Source organism: Pan paniscus, chromosome 1 (assembly GCF_029289425.2).
Source record: "Pan paniscus chromosome 1, NHGRI_mPanPan1-v2.0_pri, whole genome shotgun sequence".
In the NCBI taxonomy this organism is placed as follows: Eukaryota; Metazoa; Chordata; class Mammalia; order Primates; family Hominidae; genus Pan; species Pan paniscus.
In genome coordinates this window covers 114,568,683-114,590,638 of record NC_073249.2, presented here as the reverse complement: position 1 = coordinate 114,590,638, position 21,956 = coordinate 114,568,683, and the positions used below count along the sequence as shown (strand labels likewise).

The 21,956-nt window shown below is 42.7% G+C and overlaps 1 protein-coding gene across 4 annotated transcripts in view; it reads left to right on the top strand.

The window, feature by feature from the left end:
• Positions 1-15,716, top strand: part of CTTNBP2NL (CTTNBP2 N-terminal like) — a 65,416-nt gene extending 49,700 nt beyond the window's left edge. For all 4 annotated transcript variants that reach the window (XM_003810692.5, XM_063606399.1, XM_008963030.4 and 1 more), the window contains 3 exons: positions 4,392-4,622; positions 9,941-10,048; positions 11,421-15,716. In XM_003810692.5, coding sequence (XP_003810740.1) covers positions 4,392-4,622; positions 9,941-10,048; positions 11,421-12,902 — 1,821 coding nt within the window. In that variant the 3' untranslated portion in view covers positions 12,903-15,716. The remainder of the gene's footprint in view (positions 1-4,391; positions 4,623-9,940; positions 10,049-11,420) is intronic.
• Positions 15,717-21,956: the final 6,240 nt, after the last annotated feature.

The window sequence follows — 21,956 nt, the reverse complement described above, 5'->3', positions numbered from 1 at the left end:
AGTTATTTTTCTGCTGTCTGAAATTAAAGACCATCATGTTTTCTGACAATGTAGGAATTTCTGTTCAGTTAAAGTGTGTGTTGTTATTGAATTAAAAATAATAAAATTGAATTTACTTTATTTTTATTACTAAACCCCCCCAAACTCAAATCTAAGATCATTTAAAATTTCTTATAAAATAACTGAAATATCATTAATATATTACAACTCAGCTTTGATAGTTTTGAATATAGGTGTTTGGTCTTTAAATTTTGACCTGAGATATAAATGATAGTGGTAGCACATCTAGTCATTGACCTTGTAGCCAGCCTCCAAGATGGCTCCCAGTGATCTCTAACCCCTGATATTCACACCCTTGGGTAGTCTGCCCCCAAATTTACCAGAGTTGGTCTGTGTGACTGATAGAATACATCAGAAATGATGGTGTGTCACTTCCAAGATTAGGTTATAAAAGACATTGGGACTTCCATCTTGGTCTCTGTCTCTTTTATGGGGCTGAGGGTCACTTGCCGTGTGGGAAGCTGGCACTTGTAAGGAGCCAAGGCCTACGCCAACAGTCATGTGAGTAAGTAAGCATGGAAGTGGGTCCACCAGTCCCAGTCATGGCTTCAGATGACTACAGCCCTGACCAACAGTTTGATTGCAACCTCATGAGACCCTGAGCCAGAACCACCCAGCTAAGCCCCTCCCAGATTCCTGACCCTCCAAAACTGTGAGATTTTTTTTTTAATGTTTATTATTTAGGCTGCCTACTTTGGGGGTGATTGGTATGCAGGAATAGATCATCATTACACACCCCCATTAAATCTCTTCATTCTTCAAATTTTAATATCTGTTTTGGGGTTTTTTTATTATTTATACTGTTAAACCTGTAATCCATATAGTTCACCTGACTGAATCATTAAGTTGATTGAAAAATACCATGTTCTGTCTCCCATGTTCCAGTCCAGTGTTTGATATAATAAATATAGACTTTGAATTCACCTTTCCTATATTTGACCCCATATTAGAATGTACTTAAGAGAATCGCTCTCTGACAAGGAGTCTTCTTGAGGTTATTCCACAGATCCTTTTCCTTTACAGGCAAAACCGTCTGTATTATACAACTTGTAATTGCTATGCAAGTGATTATGGAATTACTATGAAGTACTACAGGAGAAAGCAGACAGCCAAACAACTGTTCTCAGGCTGAGACCTCACCAAAGAAGCTCTTTGTCTATTACTCATAACTCTGTGGTGCTTATTAATTATACAGGGTAATCACAGTGTGGGTTTTAAAAGTCATATTTTGGGGATTAGTTAACTATATTCTACTCAAACCAGACAGACAGCTTCTCAGCAGATCTGATATCAAGGTCATGAATTGTAGTCCCAGCTCCTACTCCTCCATCCCACTTTCTCCGTGGTGCTCTGAAAAGGAAAAGGTTATTAAAAGTATTTGGGTTTACTTTTTCTATTTCCTTTTTGCCCTACTAAACCAGCAGTGCCAATAGTTATTCCTTTACCATCACTAACTATACTGAAATGGCTATCATGAATAAGAAATGTGACAGTTAGAAAAGTAGTATTTCAGCTGCATAAAGAGATTATTTTTTCTTTTGCTTCTTTTTCTAAACTTTTCTATTTTTCTAAACATGGCCTTAAAAAGTGGGGAAAAAAAAAAAAAAAAACATAGCTGGGTGAGGTGGTATGTGCCTTTAGTCCCAGCTACTCAAGAGGCTGAGGTGGAAGGATCACTTGAGCCCAGGAGGTCAAGGCTGCAGTGAGCTGTGATCACACCATTACACTGCAGCCTGGTTGACAGAGCCAGACCCTGTCTCAAACAAAAAAGAAAAAAGAAAAAAAAAATTGGATACTTTCAGTGAGTTACAGGTAATCAATTTCAGGTTTTTATAGCTGAATTTAAAGAAACATGGTAAAAGGGAAACATTGATGAGTCCCATGTTGTTTGGCACTGTTGCTTTTAAAATACAACTAGCCTTTTGGTTTTACTTTCAGTATGTTTTATTTATTTATGTATTTTTAGAAACAGGTTCTTCTTCTGTTAACCAGGCTGGAATGTAGTGGTATAATCAGAGCTCATAGCAGCCTAGATCCTAGGCTCAACCAATCCTCCTGCTTCAGCCTCCCAAGTAGCTGGGGCTACAGGCACATGCCGTCATGCCCAGCTAATTTTTTGTTTTTTGTAGAGACAAGGTCTCCCTATTTTGCCCAGTTTGGTCTTAAACTCCTGGGCTCAAGTGATTCTCCTGCCTCTGCCTCCCAAAGTGCTGGGATTACAGACATGAGATGCTGCGGCCGGCCATTCACCATGTTTTAAAATAAGAAGAAGAATGGCTGGTTCTGGAGCTGATCTTTTCTTTCTCCATCCTAAATGGACTGGAGGTTATTTTGAAATTTTACTGTGAATTTCCTTTTTAACTTGGAGCTGAAAAAGTAGGGTTTCAGCCAGGCGCAGTGGCTCACGCCTGTAATCCCAGCACTTTGGGAGGCCAAGGCGGGTGGATCACGAGGTCGGGAGATCGAGACCATCCTGGCTAACATGGTGAAACCCCGTCTCTATTAAAAAATACAAAAATTAGCCGGGCGTGGTGGTGGGCACCTGTAGTCCCAGCTACTTGGGAGGCTGAGGCAGGAGAATGGCGTGAACCCGAGAGGTGGAGCTTGCAGTGAGCCAAGATTGTGCCACTGCTCTCCAGCCTGGGCGACAGAGCGAGACTCCATCTAAAAAAAAAAAAAAGTAGAGTTTCATCTTAGACTCTGTGTTTTATACCTCCCCCACTTTTAATTCACACACACACACACACACACACACACACACCATAAGGCTAGAAAGATAGTTATTAGTAACTTAAAGAAATGGATTTCTCTCTTCATATTTCCAGTATACAAATAACATCCAAATACTCCAGTAATGTCATAAAGTAAGATGGCTGCAGTCAAGCCAGAAGTAAAACCCAGAATTTCTAACTGCTTTGAACATTTGCCAGCTGATAAGAACGTAAAATTTTACCATAAGGCTAAGTGATTCCTGGGGCCTAAATTGGACAGTCAGTGAAGAAGAAGTCTTCAGATTTTCAGCACTGAAATACTTCTGTGTTTAAAAAAAAACCCACGTTTGCTTTATTTTCTTACAGGTTCCTTTAAATTAAAGCATAGCCAATGAATTGCAAATTTCCCTTTTTTTTAAACAGGCTCCTATTTGTGGATGGCAGTGCTAAGAAAACATGACTACTGATTAGTTTTTTAAAATGGATAAATAATAGTAGTTTTCATAACCAGATTTAATTTGAAAGCTTAAATTATATAGTACTTTGCTGTGACTTTTTAGTTTCTTCAACCGTGTTAACACTTCATTTTTCATTGTAAAATATCTCAAGAAACTTTTAAATATCTGTGTAATAAGTAAAAAGTAATGTACATGTAATGTATGATGCTCATATGGAGTTCTTCAAGCTCTTCCTACAGAGATAAGGAAAGAGGGAAGCCTAGGAATATCTTTCCACCCACTTCCTGATCCTTATACTCCCAACTGGGTACCCAGGGCTAACGTCCTTGACCAGACTCCAAGCACCAGCTTGCATCCCTTTCTTACATGCTCATCCCCAAGGCTCATCAAGCCTTGAAAGAGACAGAAAAGAGAATGGAAAGTAACAACCAGAGACAAGAAGAGGGGGTGGAATTTGGCAGCAGGTGGAAGTGGTTTTGTCTGCATGTCTGGTTATGAGGTGCCTCCATCCTCCTTGACCCATCAACAACTGAGTAATGGTTCATATGTACAGATCACAAGTAGCCCTAGATTGTAATGTAATCCTGCTTATATTTTGCACACTTTATATATCTGCTGGCATTTTGTTAGGTCTCTAAATATATAAACTCATAAAATTATCATACTTAACATGTTTTAGAAATGCTAGTGCCATAACACGGAAAAAAATAAGATGTACCTGCTGGTAATATAAGCATTCATAAGCAGATATAAGCAGAGTCAGTAAGCACAGAGGTTAAGGACACAGACTTTGGGGCCAGGCTGCCTGGGTTTAAATCCCAATTCAGACAGCTTGCTAGATGAGTAACCAGGAATAGTTTTCTCATCAGCAAAATCGAGATGATAGCACTACCTTACAGGGTTGTAAATTTTAAACAAGTTAATCTGACTATAAATATTTAAAACAATGTCTAATACATAGTGCTTTATAAGTATTTGTTCTTGTTAATATACCATGCCACCTTTCTAATGCTGTTTCTTTAGATGGCTCAATCTGACTTGTAATTAGTAGGTTACATTTATACTAATACCACAACCTTTAATGTATAACCACTGGATAGCAAATCCCCCTTCCTCAGTAGTTTTAAAAAGCAAGATGCTTATTTTTTTTCCTCTTTCCCAGGCCCAACACAGAGATACTTTCATTGAAGAACGCTATGGAAAATATAACATCAGTGATCCTTTAATGGCTCTACAGAGAGATTTTGAAACACTGAAGGAGAAAAATGATGGCGAAAAGCAGCCAGTCTGCACAAACCCACTCTCTATTCTTAAGGTTGTGATGAAGCAGTGCAAGAACATGCAGGAGCGCATGCTGTCCCAGCTGGCTGCTGCTGAGAGCAGGCACCGAAAGGTAGGTTCACCTCAGTTGATGTGTAAATCTTTGTGAAGTCTTTATAAATTATGCCTGATACTTTCTTGTCAGCTGCCAGTTTTTCACAGTAATTCAATTGGGACATCTCACGGGTATCAAAAAGCCCCTTAGTTTATGTAAGAGCCAGGAGATAAAAAAGAAAACACAGCTTATTGCAAATGTTAAGTTTAGAGAACGTGCTAGACACGTTATTTAAGACAGCATTTCTTCTTGATATGTCACTCCAAAACACTTTGTATGTTTTTTCAGTTCTTGATCATTCAAACTTTGGGGTTTGGCCAAGCTTGTAGCTGACGGGAGTGTTCTCTATTTGCTTACTTAAGAGATAAATAAAAAGATTAACAGGTATTTGAGGCATGCTATATCCAAGGGAGAGAAAGAATTTACCTGAGGATAAACACAGAAGCCAATAGATTATTTTCATTTATTCCTATTATTCCTAGTTTTGAGTTTCATTGCATTTTGTTGCTCATGAAACCATAAACAGTCCCTAGGTTTATTTACCTTAAAGGTGTTCTACTCTATTAGTGAGGGGTGTGTGTGTGTGTGTGTGTGTGTGTGTGTGTGTGTGTTTCCATATTTAACAAGCCCTAAAATAGGAAGGCAAACCTTATGGTTATTTACAGTATTTACCTTAAAGCTGTTCTACCCTATTAGTAAAGAGTGTGTGTGTGTGTTTCCATTTCTAACAAGCCCTAAGAAGGCAAACCTGTGCTTTCCTCTGCTTCATCTTACTGGAATTCTAGTGCTTGTGAATTTATTCACCAACTTGTCATCTTGTCATTTACTCCTCAAATTTGGCCTGTAAAAATGCTTGGCTACAATCTTCATTTTTAAAACACTGTCAGCTTAGATTTATGCCAACAAGGCAGTTATCAGTGCATTTGGTAGGAAACATTTTCATCTGAAAAATAGGGTTAGCAGCTGCAAAATTTGGTGGACCTTACTTTTATGGTTACCAGCATTAGAGCCATCTGCTTAAATTGCATCTGATACATTTTCTAGGCTCTGGATCTTGCCCATGATCTTTTCTTTCCCTTCACAGAAGCCAAATGAAAGGCCAGAGTGGAACTTCTTAACCATGGATAGGCCTCAGATGTTCCACAGTCCCCCAGAAAATAGACAGAATGTTCAGAGTTTATGCATTTTTGTAGGAAATGTATTTTTTCCATAGCTTTAATCAGATTCTCCAAGTTACCCAAGACCCAAAAATGTTTAACCTCTGGTTAGAATGAAGTAATCTGAAAACATTTACACTCCAATTTAAAAGGTATCAGTGGGTGGGAGTTAGTTGCCTAAATTGGGTGGAGGGGGAGCTTTTACATAATCCTCTAAAAATCTTCACAACATTCTTGTTTAATAGGCAGGCTTTATTTCCACTTCATCCATGAGGTGACTGAGTTGTGTTGAAGCTAGTTGGGCTAGCTTTCATGCCCGTGGAAGGTGTACTAGGGACAGTTTGTGTCTCTAGGTGATTGGAGAGAGGAAGAAGTTAAAAATAATTCAAAATTTCTTAATACTATATTGCAGTGCTAAATGTTTTAAGTGAATATTAAATTTTTGAAACAAAGTACCTATCCTTTTTTTTTTTTTTTTTGAGGTGAAGTCTCACTCTGTCACCCAGGCTGGAGTGCAGTGGTACAATCTTGGCTCACTGCAACCACCGCCTCCCAGGTTCAAGTTTAAGTGGTTTATCAAAGTAGAAGACTGACTTTGTTAGAAATCAAACAGTACCTAGAGGCTTATAATTAGGGTGCTCATAGTCTCAGCTTATGCCTGTCACCTTGGCTTAGTTATTAACCATATTCCCTTTGTCAGAAATGTTCTGGTTTGAATAATAAATTACATGGTCATTGTGCTTATGATGAAAAACAGTTTTCTATTCCACCTCTTCTCATTCCCCATCCTCCCCAGTATTCACAGGCAACCAGTTTTTTCTTTTAGCCATTCACTTTGGTAGCTAACCTCCATATTTCTAAATACTGCACTGTTCTCTCTTGCTTTATCAATTTTAGACATTTATATTACTTTCTTTTATATAGGTGCAGATTTAGTTATCTTACACCCCGCCTCCCTTTCCTCTCCTTAACCCTTACCCAGAACAAATTTAATCCTCTTTCCCCACCACCATTCTCTGTCACATCTACTATTCCCAAATCCTGAGCCTGTCACACTATTTCTTGAGTGTGACAGGCTCAGGATTTGGGAATAGTAGATGTGACAGAGGCCAGATGCTGATGGTCTGTGTGCAGGAATCAGGGTGAAGGGACAAATAATTCTGAAAATACAGGCTTTGAAGGCCAGACACAGTGACTCATGCCTGTAATCCCAGCACTTTGGGAGGCCAAGACAGGCAGATCACTTGAGGTCAGGAGTTCGAGGCCAGGCCAGCCAACATGGTGAAACCCCATCTCTGCTAAAAATACAAAAATTAGCCAGGCATGGTGGCGTTCCTGTAATCCCAGCTACTCGGGAGGCTGAGGCAGGAGAATAGCTTGAGCCCAGGAGGTGGAGGTTGCAGTGAGCTGAGATCACACCACTGTAATCCAGCTTGGGTGACAGAGCAAGACTCTGTCTCAAAAAAAAAAAAAAACACAAAACAAACAAACAAAAAAACAGGCTTTTTGAGCCAGTTCTCCTGTTTTCTATTCTACATTTCACCTCTCCTCTGCAGTACCTGCCACCTCCAGGTTCCATCTCTTTGGGGCTCTGCAAGGCAAAACAGCTTCCCTCCTTCAAACTAAAGTAGTTAGCACAACTCCAGCCTCTTTTCTTCTTCAAAATATTATTAAAATTTTTTCTCTGCTAGAGGCTCTCTCCTTTGTGGGGTTTTAGTCTTTTTATTCCATTTCTGTAATTTTTGAGGACTCCCAAAAGGGAGAAGATAAGACTTACCACTTTTGGCCAAAAGCATGTCTTTCTATTAAATTGAAAAATTAGATTAAAAAAAGGAAATGTGCCAAATTTTTTTTCTTTCATTTATTTTGAGAGACAGGGTCTTGCTGTGTTGCCTGGGCGGGAGTACAGTGGCTATTAACAGGTGCGATCATAGCACCCTATAGCCTGGAACTCTTGGGCTCCAGTGATCCACCTCAGCCTCCCTAGTATCTGGGACTACAAGCATACACCACAGCACCAGTCTCTTTTTTTTTTTTTTTTTTTTTTTTTTTTTTTTGAGACAGAGTTTCACTCTTGTTGCTCAGGCTGGAGTGCAATGGCACAATCTTGGCTCACCACAACCTCCGCCTACTGGGTTCAAGCGATTCTCCTGCCTCAGCCTCCCGAGTAGCTGGGATTACAGGCATGTGCCACCATGCCTGGCTAATTTTGTATTTTTTAGTAGAGACAGGGTTTCTCCATGTTGGTCAGGCTGGTCTCGAACTCCCAACCTCAGGTGATCCACCTACTTTGGCCTCCCAAAGTGCTGAGATTACAGGCATGAGCCACCACTCCTGGCCTCTTTTTTTTTTTTTTTTTTTTTTTTTTTTTTTTTTTTTTTTTTTTTTGAGACAAAGTCTCACTCCGTTGCCTGGGCTGGAGTGCAACGGCATAATCATGGCTCACTGCAACCTCAACCTCCCTGGGCTGAGGTGATCCTTCCACCTCAGCCTCCTGAGTAGCTTGGGACTACATGCACACCTCACCATGCCTGGCTAATTTTTGTATTTTTTTGTAGAAATGGGGTTTTGGGTTGGGCACAGTGGGTCACACCTGTAATCCCATCACTTTGGGAAGCTGAGGCAGAAGGACCACTTGAGTCCAGGTGTTTGAGACCAGCCTGGGCAACATGGCGACACCCCATTTCTACAAAAAATCAGCAGGCCATAGTGGTGTATGCCTGTAGTCTCAGCTGCTCAGGAGGCTGAGGTGGGAGGATCACTTGAGCCTAGGAGGCAAAGATTGCAGTAAGCCGAGATGATGCCACTGCATTTCAGCTTGGGTGAGAGTAAGACCCTGTCTCCCCAAAAGGAAGGAAGGGGGAGGGGGAGGGAGAGGGAGAGGGAGAAAGAAATGGCTGGTCTCAAACTCCTGGGCTCAAGCAATCCTCCTGCCTCTGCCTCCCAAAAGTGCTGGGATTACAGGCATGAGCTCATTTTTATTTTTATAGACAGGTTTCATGTCCCAGAAAATTTACTCTCTTCACTCATAAAAATTTTTAGTGAGAAGACTAAGAAATGGCCTTTGGGACAAGAGTGCTCTACCCTGGAGGTCTGGGCCAAGGCACTTCTTAAGCATGAGCAGAAGCTACTAAGCAATCAGAATATTTGCAGTTGTAGATGGGATTATGTGAAAAATGTCTCTTTAAATTTGTATTCTTGGCCATGTGTGATGGCTCACACCTGTAATCCCAGCATTTTGGGAGGCTGAGGCGGGTGGATCACTTGAGCCCAGGAGTTCGAGACCAGCCTGGGCAAGATGGCAAAACCCCATCTCTACAAAAAATACTAAAATCAGCTGGGTGTGGTGGCGCACACCTGTAGTCCCAGCTGCTTGGGAGGCTGAGAGGTGGGAGAATCGCTTGAGCTCGGGAGGCCAAGGCAGCAGTGAGCCATGATTGCACAACTACAGTCCAGCCTGGGTGACAAAGCAAGACCCTGTCTCGAAAAATAAATATATTTGTCTTCTCCTTAAAATTGGGCTTAATCCTTTGGCACCAGGATAAGTGAAATAGGGGTAGGCAAGTTAAATAAAAGGGCGTATGAAAAATCTCCATTTAAGGTCTGTATATTTGAGCCTTTTTACATGCAGTAGGAAGTCAAGAGAGTCTATCCACCTCTTATCTAACTATATAAAAATGTATATTATTAGTTAAACAACGCACACTTAGAATGTCACCTATTTGAAATGTTGAATTTCAGGCTCCTTCTTTGGTGCCTCTGGTGATTTGAGCATTGAGAAGAAAATCTCAGCTTTCAGGTTTCTGTGGTCCTGTCTTGCTCCATCACCTACACCTGGCCCCTAGTAACACCAAACTGCCTGCAGTTTCTTGGAATTTCTGTTAATTCTCGACACCTCCTCAACCCCTCTAGCTAATTAGTTGCTCTCTTCTCTCTGTTTGCATATCATTCTCTACATACTTCAAGTAAAGTAAGTATCTTACTGTTTAACACAGAGCTTTCATGTCTTTGACTGTAAGGCAGTGTGCTCCTTGATAGCCCTTGCTGGGTTTCATTTATTCGTTTGTTTGTTTGATCGCTGGAACTATCTAAGGTGCCTGATTTGGCACTTATTATTGGTTGTATTAATAAATGTGACTCCTTGATATTTGAAAATGAAATTTAAAAAATTCTTTAAAGGTGATCCTAGACCTTGAGGAAGAAAGGCAGCGGCATGCACAGGATACGGCTGAAGGAGATGATGTCACCTACATGCTAGAGAAGGAAAGAGAGAGGCTGACTCAACAGGTAATTAAGGTAGAGGGATTCACAGTAGCATTTGCCTGGAACAGCATTTCCCAAAGATTATTCTGCAGGATGCCAGCTGGTATTGTTCAGAAAAGGGGCTTTGTGGTCAAATAAGTTTAGGAACTACTGGGTTAAGCAAAGTTAAACAGGTTTCTAACTTTGTTAGGATCTTTAGTATGCAGAAGCACATTGTGAGTCTTCAAGAACAAGATAGGGTATTCTGTGTTTAGCAAATCCATGGTTTTATAAAATCTTGTATTGGCAAAGATCCCTCACTGTGGGATTATTATTGTTCCGTAGAACACTCTTTGGGGAATGGTAACTTAGCGCTTGTAGCTCTCAAACTTTTGACTTAGAACCCCCAGTAAGAAGTGACATTTTATGTCACAACCCAGTATATGTAGACATACACAGTTACGCCTGAAACAAAAATCTCATGAAATCATATATAACCCCTACTGCTACAGTACACATTGATGTTTTCTGTTTATATATTTTTTTAAAATTCTAGTCGTGGCTCAGTTAGTTTCCCCATCCATTAATGGATCTCAGAGTTTGAAAAACACTGAGTTTCTTCAACCCTTTCCCTCTCACGCAGAGTCTCTGCCTCAAATAGGGTTGGGAAGACAATTAAAACAGACTATATTTGTGTAAAAAATATGATTCAGGCTGGGCACAGTGGTTCACGCCTGTAATCCCAGCACTTTTGGAGGCCGAGGTGGGCGGATCACCTAAGGTCAGGAGTTTGAGACCAGCCTGACCAACATGGAAAAACCCTGTCTCTACTAAAAATACAAAATTAGGCGGGTGTGGTGGCGCATGACTGATCCCAGCTACTCGGGAGGCTGAGGCAGGAGAATCGCCTGAACCCAGGAGGCGGAGGTTGCAGTGAGCCAATATTGCACCATTGCACTCCAGCCTGGGAGACAAGAGTGAAACTCAGTCTCCAAAAAAAAGTATGATTCAAATGCAACTATTTGTGTTTGTTTGTTTCTGAGACCCAAGAAAATTATTGCTGAAACTTTAAAATGTTTGTTTTCAGCAACATTCATCACAAAATGTGGTTGATACAGCTTTCTGTTATCTTGTTTTGATTGGTTCTGATGCTCTCCACATACGTGAAACACAAAGATACATCATATTCCCACTAATCACTGCAAGACAGTATGGGAACTAGAAGTGCCTCCCAAATCATCAAAGAGATTAAATCGTAGTGTGTGCATTTTTTGTGTTAGGTGTTCTAAAATTTCAGAAATACTTGATCTAAGCACTGTGATGTGCATGTTAATCCTGTATACCAGAGAACAGCTAACGAAGACACTCTACTTGATCACAGTTTGTCAGTATGTCTCTCTTTTCTTTTTTTTTCTAGTTGGAATTTGAAAAATCCCAAGTGAAAAAGTTTGAAAAAGAACAGAAGAAGCTCTCTAGTCAGCTGGAAGAGGAGCGCTCCCGCCACAAGCAGCTCTCATCCATGCTAGTGCTTGAGTGCAAGAAAGCCACCAACAAGGCAGCCGAGGAAGGACAGAAGGCAGGAGAGCTGAGCCTGAAATTGGAGAAGGAGAAGAGCCGGGTGAGTAAACTGGAAGAAGAGTTGGCAGCTGAGAGAAAGAGAGGCTTGCAGACTGAGGCCCAGGTAGAGAAGCAGTTATCAGAGTTTGACATCGAAAGGGAACAACTGAGAGCAAAACTGAACCGAGAAGAGAACCGGACCAAAACCCTGAAAGAAGAAATGGAAAGTTTAAAGAAGATAGTGAAGGACCTAGAGGCTTCCCACCAGCACAGTAGCCCTAATGAGCAATTGAAGAAACCAGTAACCGTGTCCAAAGGCACAGCAACTGAGCCTGTCATGCTAATGTCTGTGTTTTGCCAAACAGAGAGTTTTCCAGCAGAAAGAACCCATGGGAGCAACATAGCCAAGATGACAAACACCGGGCTGCCTGGTCCTGCCACTCCTGCTTACTCATATGCAAAAACCAATGGCCATTGTGACCCAGAGATACAAACTACCAGGGAGCTGACTGCAGGCAACAATGTAGAAAACCAAGTGCCTCCACGGGAAAAATCTGCGGCATTGGCCCAAGAGAAACCAGTGGAGAATGGTGGGTGTCCTGTGGGGATTGAGACTCCAGTCCCAATGCCCAGTCCCCTCCCTTCCAGTGGGAGCTCACTGTCTCCCAGCAGCACTGCCTCCTCCTCTCTAACATCCTCTCCTTGCTCTTCGCCGGTACTCACTAAGCGTTTATTGGGGTCATCAGCTAGCAGCCCTGGCTACCAGTCATCCTACCAAGTAGGGATCAACCAACGGTTCCATGCAGCTCGCCACAAATTTCAGTCCCAAGCAGATCAGGACCAACAAGCCAGTGGCCTACAGAGCCCTCCATCCAGGGATTTATCCCCCACCCTCATAGACAACTCTGCTGCCAAGCAGCTGGCCCGAAACACAGTCACTCAGGTGCTCTCCAGATTCACTAGCCAACAAGGGCCAATCAAGCCAGTCTCTCCCAACAGCTCTCCCTTTGGCACAGACTATCGAAATCTGGCCAACACTGCCAATCCAAGAGGTGACACAAGCCATTCACCTACTCCAGGGAAAGTGTCCAGTCCCCTGAGCCCCCTGTCTCCAGGAATCAAGTCCCCAACCATCCCCAGAGCTGAGAGAGGAAACCCTCCACCCATCCCACCCAAGAAACCTGGCCTCACCCCTTCTCCATCTGCTACCACTCCATTGACCAAAACTCATTCCCAGGCAGCCTCTTTGACCACTGCAGAAGACCTTGCCAGCAGCTGCTCTTCCAATAGTGTTGTAGCAAATGGTAAGGATGTTGAGTTACTTTTGCCTACCAGCAGCTAGTCCCTAGGAGGGAGTCTCCACGTTTGACATTCCATCAGATTTCGTCCAAAAGCTCAGTCAGACTTCTGAGTCAGATTATGTTATTTATTTTGATAGTAGCTGAAACCATCTGTATAATACATTTAGTATATTTCACCATTTTGTATTTTTTTAAGTAGAAACTGAGTAGTTTGGATTTTTATGGCTCACATCTTTTTACTGAAGCCAGAAAGGCACCTCAAAGATGTCTCAAGCTCAGCAGTCACCGTCATGTTGTGATGAAGAAAGCGAATCACCAGGTGGTGATTTGCTATCTATTTGAGAACTAGAATCACTCAACACTCATTTTGAATTATGCAGAAGTGGTTCATGCAGATTTTTATTCCAGATGAACATGTTTTAAAAGTGCCTGAAATATGACTGCCATATGAATGTGATTCTGCAGCAAAAAACACAAAATAGATCATTTAATTACAGAAAATGAGATCCTCTGCGAATTCTGAATGTTAAAAACCAACACTGCTTTTAATCCTCTTTTAATGTTTTAATACAAGCTTTGTGTTCTGAAACAAGGCTGCATAAGTAGAATGGGAATCCTTCTAAAGGTGGGTGTGAACTCACCACAAGCTGAGCTTTATAGAGCCCTTGAGAAACCCTCCTGAGCACTAAGCAGTTGGGGTGCTGATTTTCTTGTACTTTTGAAAAATTAAGTCACTCCCAGTTTCCTGCATAAGTTCTTGAACAGAATGAAATCACATCTCCATTCAAAAAATGTCTCAAGCATCTACTGTTGTGTAAGGAACTTCTGATTCTGATTGCTGTTACTTGAATAGGAAATGGTTACTCATTCTCTATAAAAGTTTTGCAAGAGAATGAATTTTTTATTCTGTAATCAAAAAGCAATAACTTGAAATTCACTCTGTAATATTATAGGTCAGAATTATACAAGTTTTACCAAATTGTTACACTTATTCTCCAAGCTGCCAGAACCTGGTATCTGTATCTGTAAAACCAAATTAACTTTTGCTTAAATGGGAAGTATACATATATCTGTATAGATACATTACCCCTTTACATGTTTAACATACACACACTTAAGCACATAAATATTAGTGTGATTATATCTTTGGAGTTTGCAATATAGCATAAAGGACAAGTAGAACTGCACATTAAGATTACCTACCGAAGCAACTAGATGTGGCTGGGACGCAATCAAAGGAGGAATTTTGTCCACAGGAAGGTGAGGAAATTCCAAAGGAAGCCTAGATCTTCAGTATCATAAAAAGGCAGAGCTGGCCAGGCACAGTGGCTCATGCCTGTAATCTTATCACTTTGGGAGGCTGAGATGGGAGGATCTCTTGAGACCAGGTGTTCAAGACCAGCCTCATCAACATAGTGAGACCCCATCTCTATTAAAAAAATAAATAGGCAGAGCTAAACTAACCCCAGTGTCACAAAACTCAACTGGTCATATAAATGAGTGAAACAGGCCTCTCACACAAGCGATGTAAAACAGCTGGGAGCAGTGGGAGCTGTGGCAAACTAAAGTGCCCAAGCCACATTTAAAAAGGGCATCTGTTCAGCTCCATCTGCTTGCTGTGGTGCAAGAATGCTAAACCAGGATTACCAGTTCTTCACATTTTTTGAAATCCAAATTTTCATGAGAAACATTCTCATTTTTAAATATCAAGAACTGATTTTAAAATGTTTAAATGGTGCTGGTTAAACAAACACTTCTGCAGCTGGATTTAGCTTGCAAGCTGCCAAGTTGCAACCTCTTTCATTCTAGAAACTTCTGTCATTTTCATCATAGCAAGTCTATGCGGACAAAAGCCTCCAAACTTTCCAACTGTGTAGGCCAGTACAGCTGGCAAGGTTCATAGAATATAATGGCTATCCCCCTCTGCCAAATAAGACTATCCACAACCCAGCTCAGACACAGTGGTTATATGATTTTGTGTCCATACAGGAGAGGCCTTGGTGTCTTCACATACATTCTCTGAGCCAACATCTATCCAGCAGCCCTGACCTCCTGCTATAATTTAAGTCTATTTCCTTTTAATCTAATAAGAGTTGATAGTAAAAAGGCAGGTGATGGAAATCAGTGTATAAATCACAATGGAGTATATTGGCAACTCCACAGCTTATAGTTTGATAAAGGCAAATACATGAAAAATAAAAATGCTACTAATGCCCCAAGGTGTCTATCAAAATGATGTAGGGGGTATCTTAAACTGTCCAAGGCAATCATGCATTGAACTTTATTCCTATGCAGAGCCAAAACGAATAGTGTTGATAAAATAGCTAAACTTTCTAAACTGGAGAGGAGGCTACAGTGCCAGAGAGTTATTGTCTCTTTTGCTTTAAATGGTAATCTTGAAAGTTGCATTGTGCTCTTCCTTTGTTTTGGGATAGATATATATAGAGAGAGATACTATAAGGAAGTTTATTTCTTAGGAAGTGCACTGAATAATGTATTTCTTTTACAGTGTAATATGGGGGTGGGGATATGCGAAAGAAATGTGTATTTTTGCTAGTTGCCTACCTTCTGAGATAAATAAGCACAATCTTGCAATGGATCCAATAACCCAGTTAGGTATTATAGATTAGTATTTAAGTTTGCTGTAGATTGTGTGTGTGTGTGCTAAGTAAAAGTTCCATGATTCACAATTTTAGTATTAACCCATGTTGCAAAAGCTGTTACTGGCCAACAGATTGTAATGATGTGTACCATATAACACAAGCATTAACTAGGCATTAACGTTTGTAAAGCCAAATATACCATGCAGAAGTCTTCATTTTTATAGCAGACTACATTAAAACAAGTTAAATCTTGCTGTTTGGGGGGAAAATAGTCTTGTTTGTACAAAGTGAAAAATGGCACAATTTGGGCATGTTTTGTTGGGAAGAGGGGGTGGTGTAGAGGGAGCACTTGACTGTGGCTTTGACAAAACAAATGAAGTCAATGACCCATCCAGGTTAGACTCCATAAGGAACTAAGACATTGATTTTCTTTAGAGTCTTAGAGCTGGAAAAAGCCTTTACAATAATCCAGTCTGTGATTTTTTAAACCTTTTGGTGGTTCTGGACCTTTTTGAGAATCTTAGAAAAGCCATGGAGTTTATCCCTAGAAAAATGAATATGCCTATATGCAAAATTTGTTTGATGGCTTCATAGGATCCAAAGACCCTGAAGCCATCCATGGCTCATGTATTTCTGCTTAAGAAAGCATAATCTTGTTCTGCTCTCTCATTTTACAAATGATTAATGCATCCCTTTTCAACTACTCCAGCGCTGTTGCTGCTGCAATGTTAGCAAATGCAAGCCAGACAGAAGCACTTGAAAATCCTTTGATGTATAAAAAATGTTCAAATAGTGTGGATGTTTACATATCTGAAGTTTTCAGCATTTAAGCAAATTAATGATCATTTCAACAAATACTAGCATATCCGGTTTCCCTTAATAGCCTGTCAGCAGTGCTGCCTTGTCAATTTGTGTGTGTGTGTGTATGTGTGTGTGTGTGAATTCATAAGGAGTGCTTCTGATGCTTAGTCCTTGAAATGGAACTTCAACTGTCTTTCAAAACACTGGCTTCAAAATAGGATGTGTTTTCCTAATGAATCAGAAGTGGGCAATGAGCATTGTTCCACAGGAATAATTTTTAATTTAATTTCTATAAAACTAGTTGAGAAATGAGAGCCTGTCCACCCACCATTTGTGTATCAGTGGCCAATTCATTAGTAAAAATAAAGGAGGGGAAAGGAGACTGGAGTAGTGGTTCTCAAACTTTACTGTGCGTAAGTATAACCTGGGAAGCCTGCTAAAATAAAGATTTCTGGAGATTGGATCCTCAGACTAGCTGATGCAGCTAGTGTTTTGAGAAACAGTCCTTCATAGCCCTTACCTGTTCTTTCACAACAACTTGCTATTTGCCTCTGACCTAAGGAAATGTCTTAAGCTCCTGAAACTGGTTTGGCAGAATGTCAGTGATATTCAGAGTCAAGAGTGCCTACTTGAGTACCAAGCACCATGCTAATGATTTCACATACATATTACCTTATTAATCCTCACACGGGTGCTGTGAGGTATTATTATCCCCAGTGTAGTGATGAGGTAGTTGAGGGCCAGAGATCTGTGCAAGGGCCCTTAGCATATGACAGCCAGGATTTAAACCTTAGTGCTTTGTTCTTTCACTACCAGTATTTCCCAAATGAGAGTCTCTGGGGAAGAGCAGATTCCCAGGCTCCTCCCCTGGCGATTCTGATTTCAGTAGGCTAAGGTGGAGCTCTAGATAAATGCCTTGGTGATTCTTCAGATAGAGCAAGTTTAGAAAATGCATGCGGGACACCATGCTGCTCCACAGCCACCCCAGAAATGGATCATCAGACCTAACCAATGCCAGGAGACCTTCATCAGGTCAGATAAATGGAACAAAAATAAAACATCATTAATTCCCCTCAAACAACATGTTTTTTAAGTATCTAAGATGAACCAGAAAGCAAGGTGCTTATTAGGGAAGACACAAGTTTAATCCTGTTCCCTGCCCTTAGGGTACTCACAATCTAGTTGGGGAAACAAAACATTAACAAAATGATATATAGTGAGTCCAGAGGCAACAGTTTGATAGAATAATGCAGGCGAGCTTTTAAAAACCACAGGGAGGGCCAGGCGCGGTGGCTCTTGCCTGTAATCCCAGCACTTTGGGAGGCCGAGGCGGGTGGATCACGAGGTCAGGAGATTGAGACCATCCTGGCTAACACAGTGAAACCTCATCTCTACTAAAAAATACAAAAAATTAGCCGGGTGTGGTAGCGGGCGCCTGTAGTCCCAGCTACTCGGGAGGCTGAGGCAGGAGAATGGTGTGAACTCGGGAGGCGGAGCTTGCAGTGAGCCGAGATAGCGCCACTGCACTCCAGCCTGGGCGACAGAGCAAGGCTCTGCCTAAGGAAAAAAAACCATACACAGTTATTGAAGATGGTTCTGGTAAAAGCACTCTGGTAGCTCAGAGGTAACAGAGCTCTTTGTGGGCAGGAAAACATTAACTAGAAAGGGAATGAATGTCTTTTCTCCTCTCTCCAGGGCATTATTTACTTGGCGTTCTGTAACATGTCCCTGTGTTTGCTTTTTGTTTTAATTGGCTTGTCTTGATTCTAGGATAAGGTCAGAGACGGAGGCACAAGACGTCCCCAAGAGGTGAGTTCTGTTTCAGGGAGACTGACAGACACCAGTGAGTGCTTTCTTCAAGGGTTGGGGCTAACCTAAGAAGGAGCTCCCAGGCCACAGCATTCTGCAATACATTGTCCAATAATTTGTAGGGAAGATCTAGGAACATGCAAAAGGCAGTTTGAAAAAGGACCTGGTTGCCAAAATACCATATTACCCATCAATGTCCTCTCCTACCCATTTCCCTTTTTCACACCCTCTAAATCTCTATAAGCAAATGCGGGAAATGCAAACTAAGCTTTGAACAGAATCAAATGAGTCCCTCTGGGACACTTGCAGGGGACTTATTTCTTCCGAAGGATGTGACAGCAGCTTCTCCCAATAGTGGCAGCGTTTGTTTCACTGTTAGACTGGAGGAGCACAAGGAGCATACAACATGTGGCTCTGTCCACACCACTGTGAAGTTGTTGGTTCTGAGAAATTACTGGGGGGAGTGTTAAAACAAGATTGGCCTTATCTTTGGGGAGTCACCTGTTTAACCTGACAAGAATCCTGCTCATTAACTCAATGTGTTAGACACTAGGATGTGCCACATGGGTTCCCTTTCAGGAGTGAAATTTAATTCCCTAGGTGCAGGGAATGCTGACAGTAAGTGGCCCTCAAGATATAACCCCTTATAGGAATTACCTTCACTGAAAGAAAATCAGCTTGACCAAAGTCACAGCTCCTTCCATGGACAGCTCATATATTAATACAAAGACTGGGCATGGTGGCTCACACCTGTAATCCCAGCACTTTGGGAGACTGAGGCAGGTGGATCACTTGAGGTCAGGAGTTCGAGACCAGCCTGGTCAACATGGTGAAACCACATCTCTACTAACAAAAAAAAAAAAAAGCCAGGCATCGTGGCACAGACCTATAATCCCAGCTACTTGGGAGGCTGAAGCAGGGGAATCGCATGAACCCAGGAGGTGGAGGTTGCAGTGAGCCAAGATTGTGCCACTGCACTCCAGTCTGGGTGACAGAGCAAAACTCTGTATCAAAAAAAAAAAAAAAAAAAATACAAAGACTGATTGATGTAGAGTTTATACTAACCCTCTTGTCCCAAATTAGGAGAACTCCGAAGGTTCATCTCAGCTTCAAAACCCCCTTTAGAGTTGCCTGAGACCTTTATTGAGACTATATTGCAGATCAACTTCTCCCTCTGCCCAATCCTGCTCCCATCCTGCTTCCATGCCCTAGGTGCGGATCCCAAGGGCACTTCCAAGTAAGCCGTCTCCATCGTAATCTCCATCTCAGTCTACTCTGTTCCTTTGGTCATGATGAAGTCCTCTAAAGAAGGCAGGACACATTTTCTGAGTATTTATATAGTGCCAAGCTCTCAATCAGGTATTTTACACGTTACTTCATTTAATCAACAACTACTAAAAGAGGCAGATAATCCCTACTTGACAGATGTGATCATTAACTCCTGCTGAGACACAGTAAATTGCCCAAGGTCCTACAGCAGAGCTGAGATTCAGTGTCAGCTGGGATTCCAATCGTTGAAACCCCATTTGGCTTTCAAGTCCACTCTCTTTCTGCTGGCCACACTATAGTATCAAAACAGTAATAATACATTTGGGGAGTTTGGAATATTGACTTTTTGTCAGTCAAATACCCAAGTATAAGTCCACTGATCAGCTAGCTTTCTTTGAGACCTTCAGCTAGAAACAAGATACTGAAGGAATTGGGTTTTGGTGCAGAGAAAGGAAAAGGATGATTTCCCTACACACGTGGAGTCATCAGATGTTAGAGCTAGAGCTCATCATGGAGGAGACCCTCATAATCAAGATGAGGAAAATGAGCCCTAGAAAGGCCAGGGGACAGGCCCAATTGTACATGTTTAGTTCACAGCAAGGCCTGGCCTGTACAGAAAGTCTGGCTCCCTCATTCTGCCTCAGCCAACTGCTCCTCCCCGAGCTGACCTGAAACCAGCAGTTCCTAGCCCAGCCCTGGCTGCTCCCTGGGGCACTCCTTCCCTCTCACCTGCTCTACCATGTCTGGCTTTGATCTTGTTCACCTGGGCTGCCCCATATTCCAGGCCCTGCCCTCTGCCTAGGGCTGTCTGCCTGCCACACTTGTTGCCACAAAAATCCTGTCCTCATGTCTCTGAACAGGTTTGACGGCTGGAGCAAGGGTAGGAGGGGGGAGGATGGTGGGGCTTCTCTTGCCAGGCCGTGCCTCCATCTGTCTAGAACCAGCTCTGGGAAGCACTCATCAGGCATGTCTTGCTCCTCAGGTCAGGCATGGACAAGATGCCACCAAAGTCCTGAGCATCTAGCCCCTCCCTGCTCGGGAGTCTGACTTGCCACACCTGCCTGTGGAGGAGGGAACAACTGAATGCTTGAGGGGAGACACCTCCTCCTCCTCCTCCGACGCCTTCCGCACCTGAACTCAAACATAACAGCTCTGCTGGGAAGGGGCTTTTGCGTTTTCAAAGGACTTATCCATTTCCCTTCTCTCGAGTGCCCACCCTCCCACTCCCCCGCTCCCTCAGCCCACCCAACCCAAATCAAAGCCTTCTAGGATGGTTTGTGCCTCTGAGCAGACAGGGTGTCCTCAGGAAGACCCTGATCCAAAGGGATTCGGGGTGGTGGGGTAGTTTAGGGGTGGCGACCAAAGCACACAGGCCCCTTCTTCATCCCTAGTGTGTTTTCCTTCTCCTGAGTCTTGGTGAGTCAGAGCCACAGGGCCACACACAAGGCTCCTATTCAGGGCTCGTTTTCCTTCCCCTCTACTCAGATCTTGGCATCTCTCACTCCTTCATTCTCTATGTGGGCCTTATTCTCACCATGGGAAAGCTCTGCTCCCTGCCCTGTGCCGCCTCACTTTCCCCCAACAACCCACCCAACACACACACACACACACACACACACACTCCTCATCCTTGCCTTTTGAGAGTTTGCAGGCCCAGCTGGATACAAACATATAGGAGGTAGAACAAAATAGAAATGTTACACCAACCAATCCTCATTCACATACTCAACCGGTTTTATTGCTTCTGGCTCCGTGCAGACCTCACCCAGCTTGAGAAGGGGACACACACCACACACTCGCTGTGCTTGCCCTTCATCTATTCAGCATATAGTTATTAAGTACTGACTCTGTGTCAAGCAAGCATCATGCTAAGGGCTGGCATTTACACTCTGGTGGAGAAACATGTCTCAAAGAGGTGACTCTCAGGGTTGTGCAGGGCAGGATATTACAAGTGTTCCAAATGAGGGATGGGGCCCTTAAGATTCAGGAGAGCTGGAAACCCGCGGGTCTAGAGACTTAAGAAGCACCTGCTTTAAATAAAAGGGAGGAGATCGGTTTGCATTGATAGGGTTCTGGGTACACTACAGCAAGGAGTCTGAGCAAGAAAAGCAGTTCAGAACAGGAGCTTTGTCGGTCCGTGCGCAACCTTGGACGAGTGAGTGAACCTCCGCCACCCTCCATCTCAGCATCAGTAAAATAAAGATGGGAACCTCCCTCTCAGGGTTTTGTGAGAATTCCGTGAGATAAAGCAGGCATGTGCCTAGCACATAGTAAGAACTCCATGGGTTTGCTGCTCCCTTTGTGGAGCGGCGCTGTGGGTGAAGGGGCGGCGATAGAAGTTGCTTGTCTAGATTGGAAGCCATGTGGTTCTGACGCCAAGGCCCGGCTGCAACGTGCCCGACGGGCTACTCCGGGCTGGCAGCCCCGCCCTTCTTCGGAAAGCTGACTTACTTGCGCCCCCTGGTGTTTCACATGCTGTGAATCTCTCACGACCGAGGTCTGGCCGCGCGCCACCTCTCTGAGGGAAGGACAGGGTCAGTGGCCAGGAAGGGGCCCACTTCAGACGCCGGCGTAAACGAGGATGCGCTCTCCTCTCGTCCCCGTGCTCAGCCG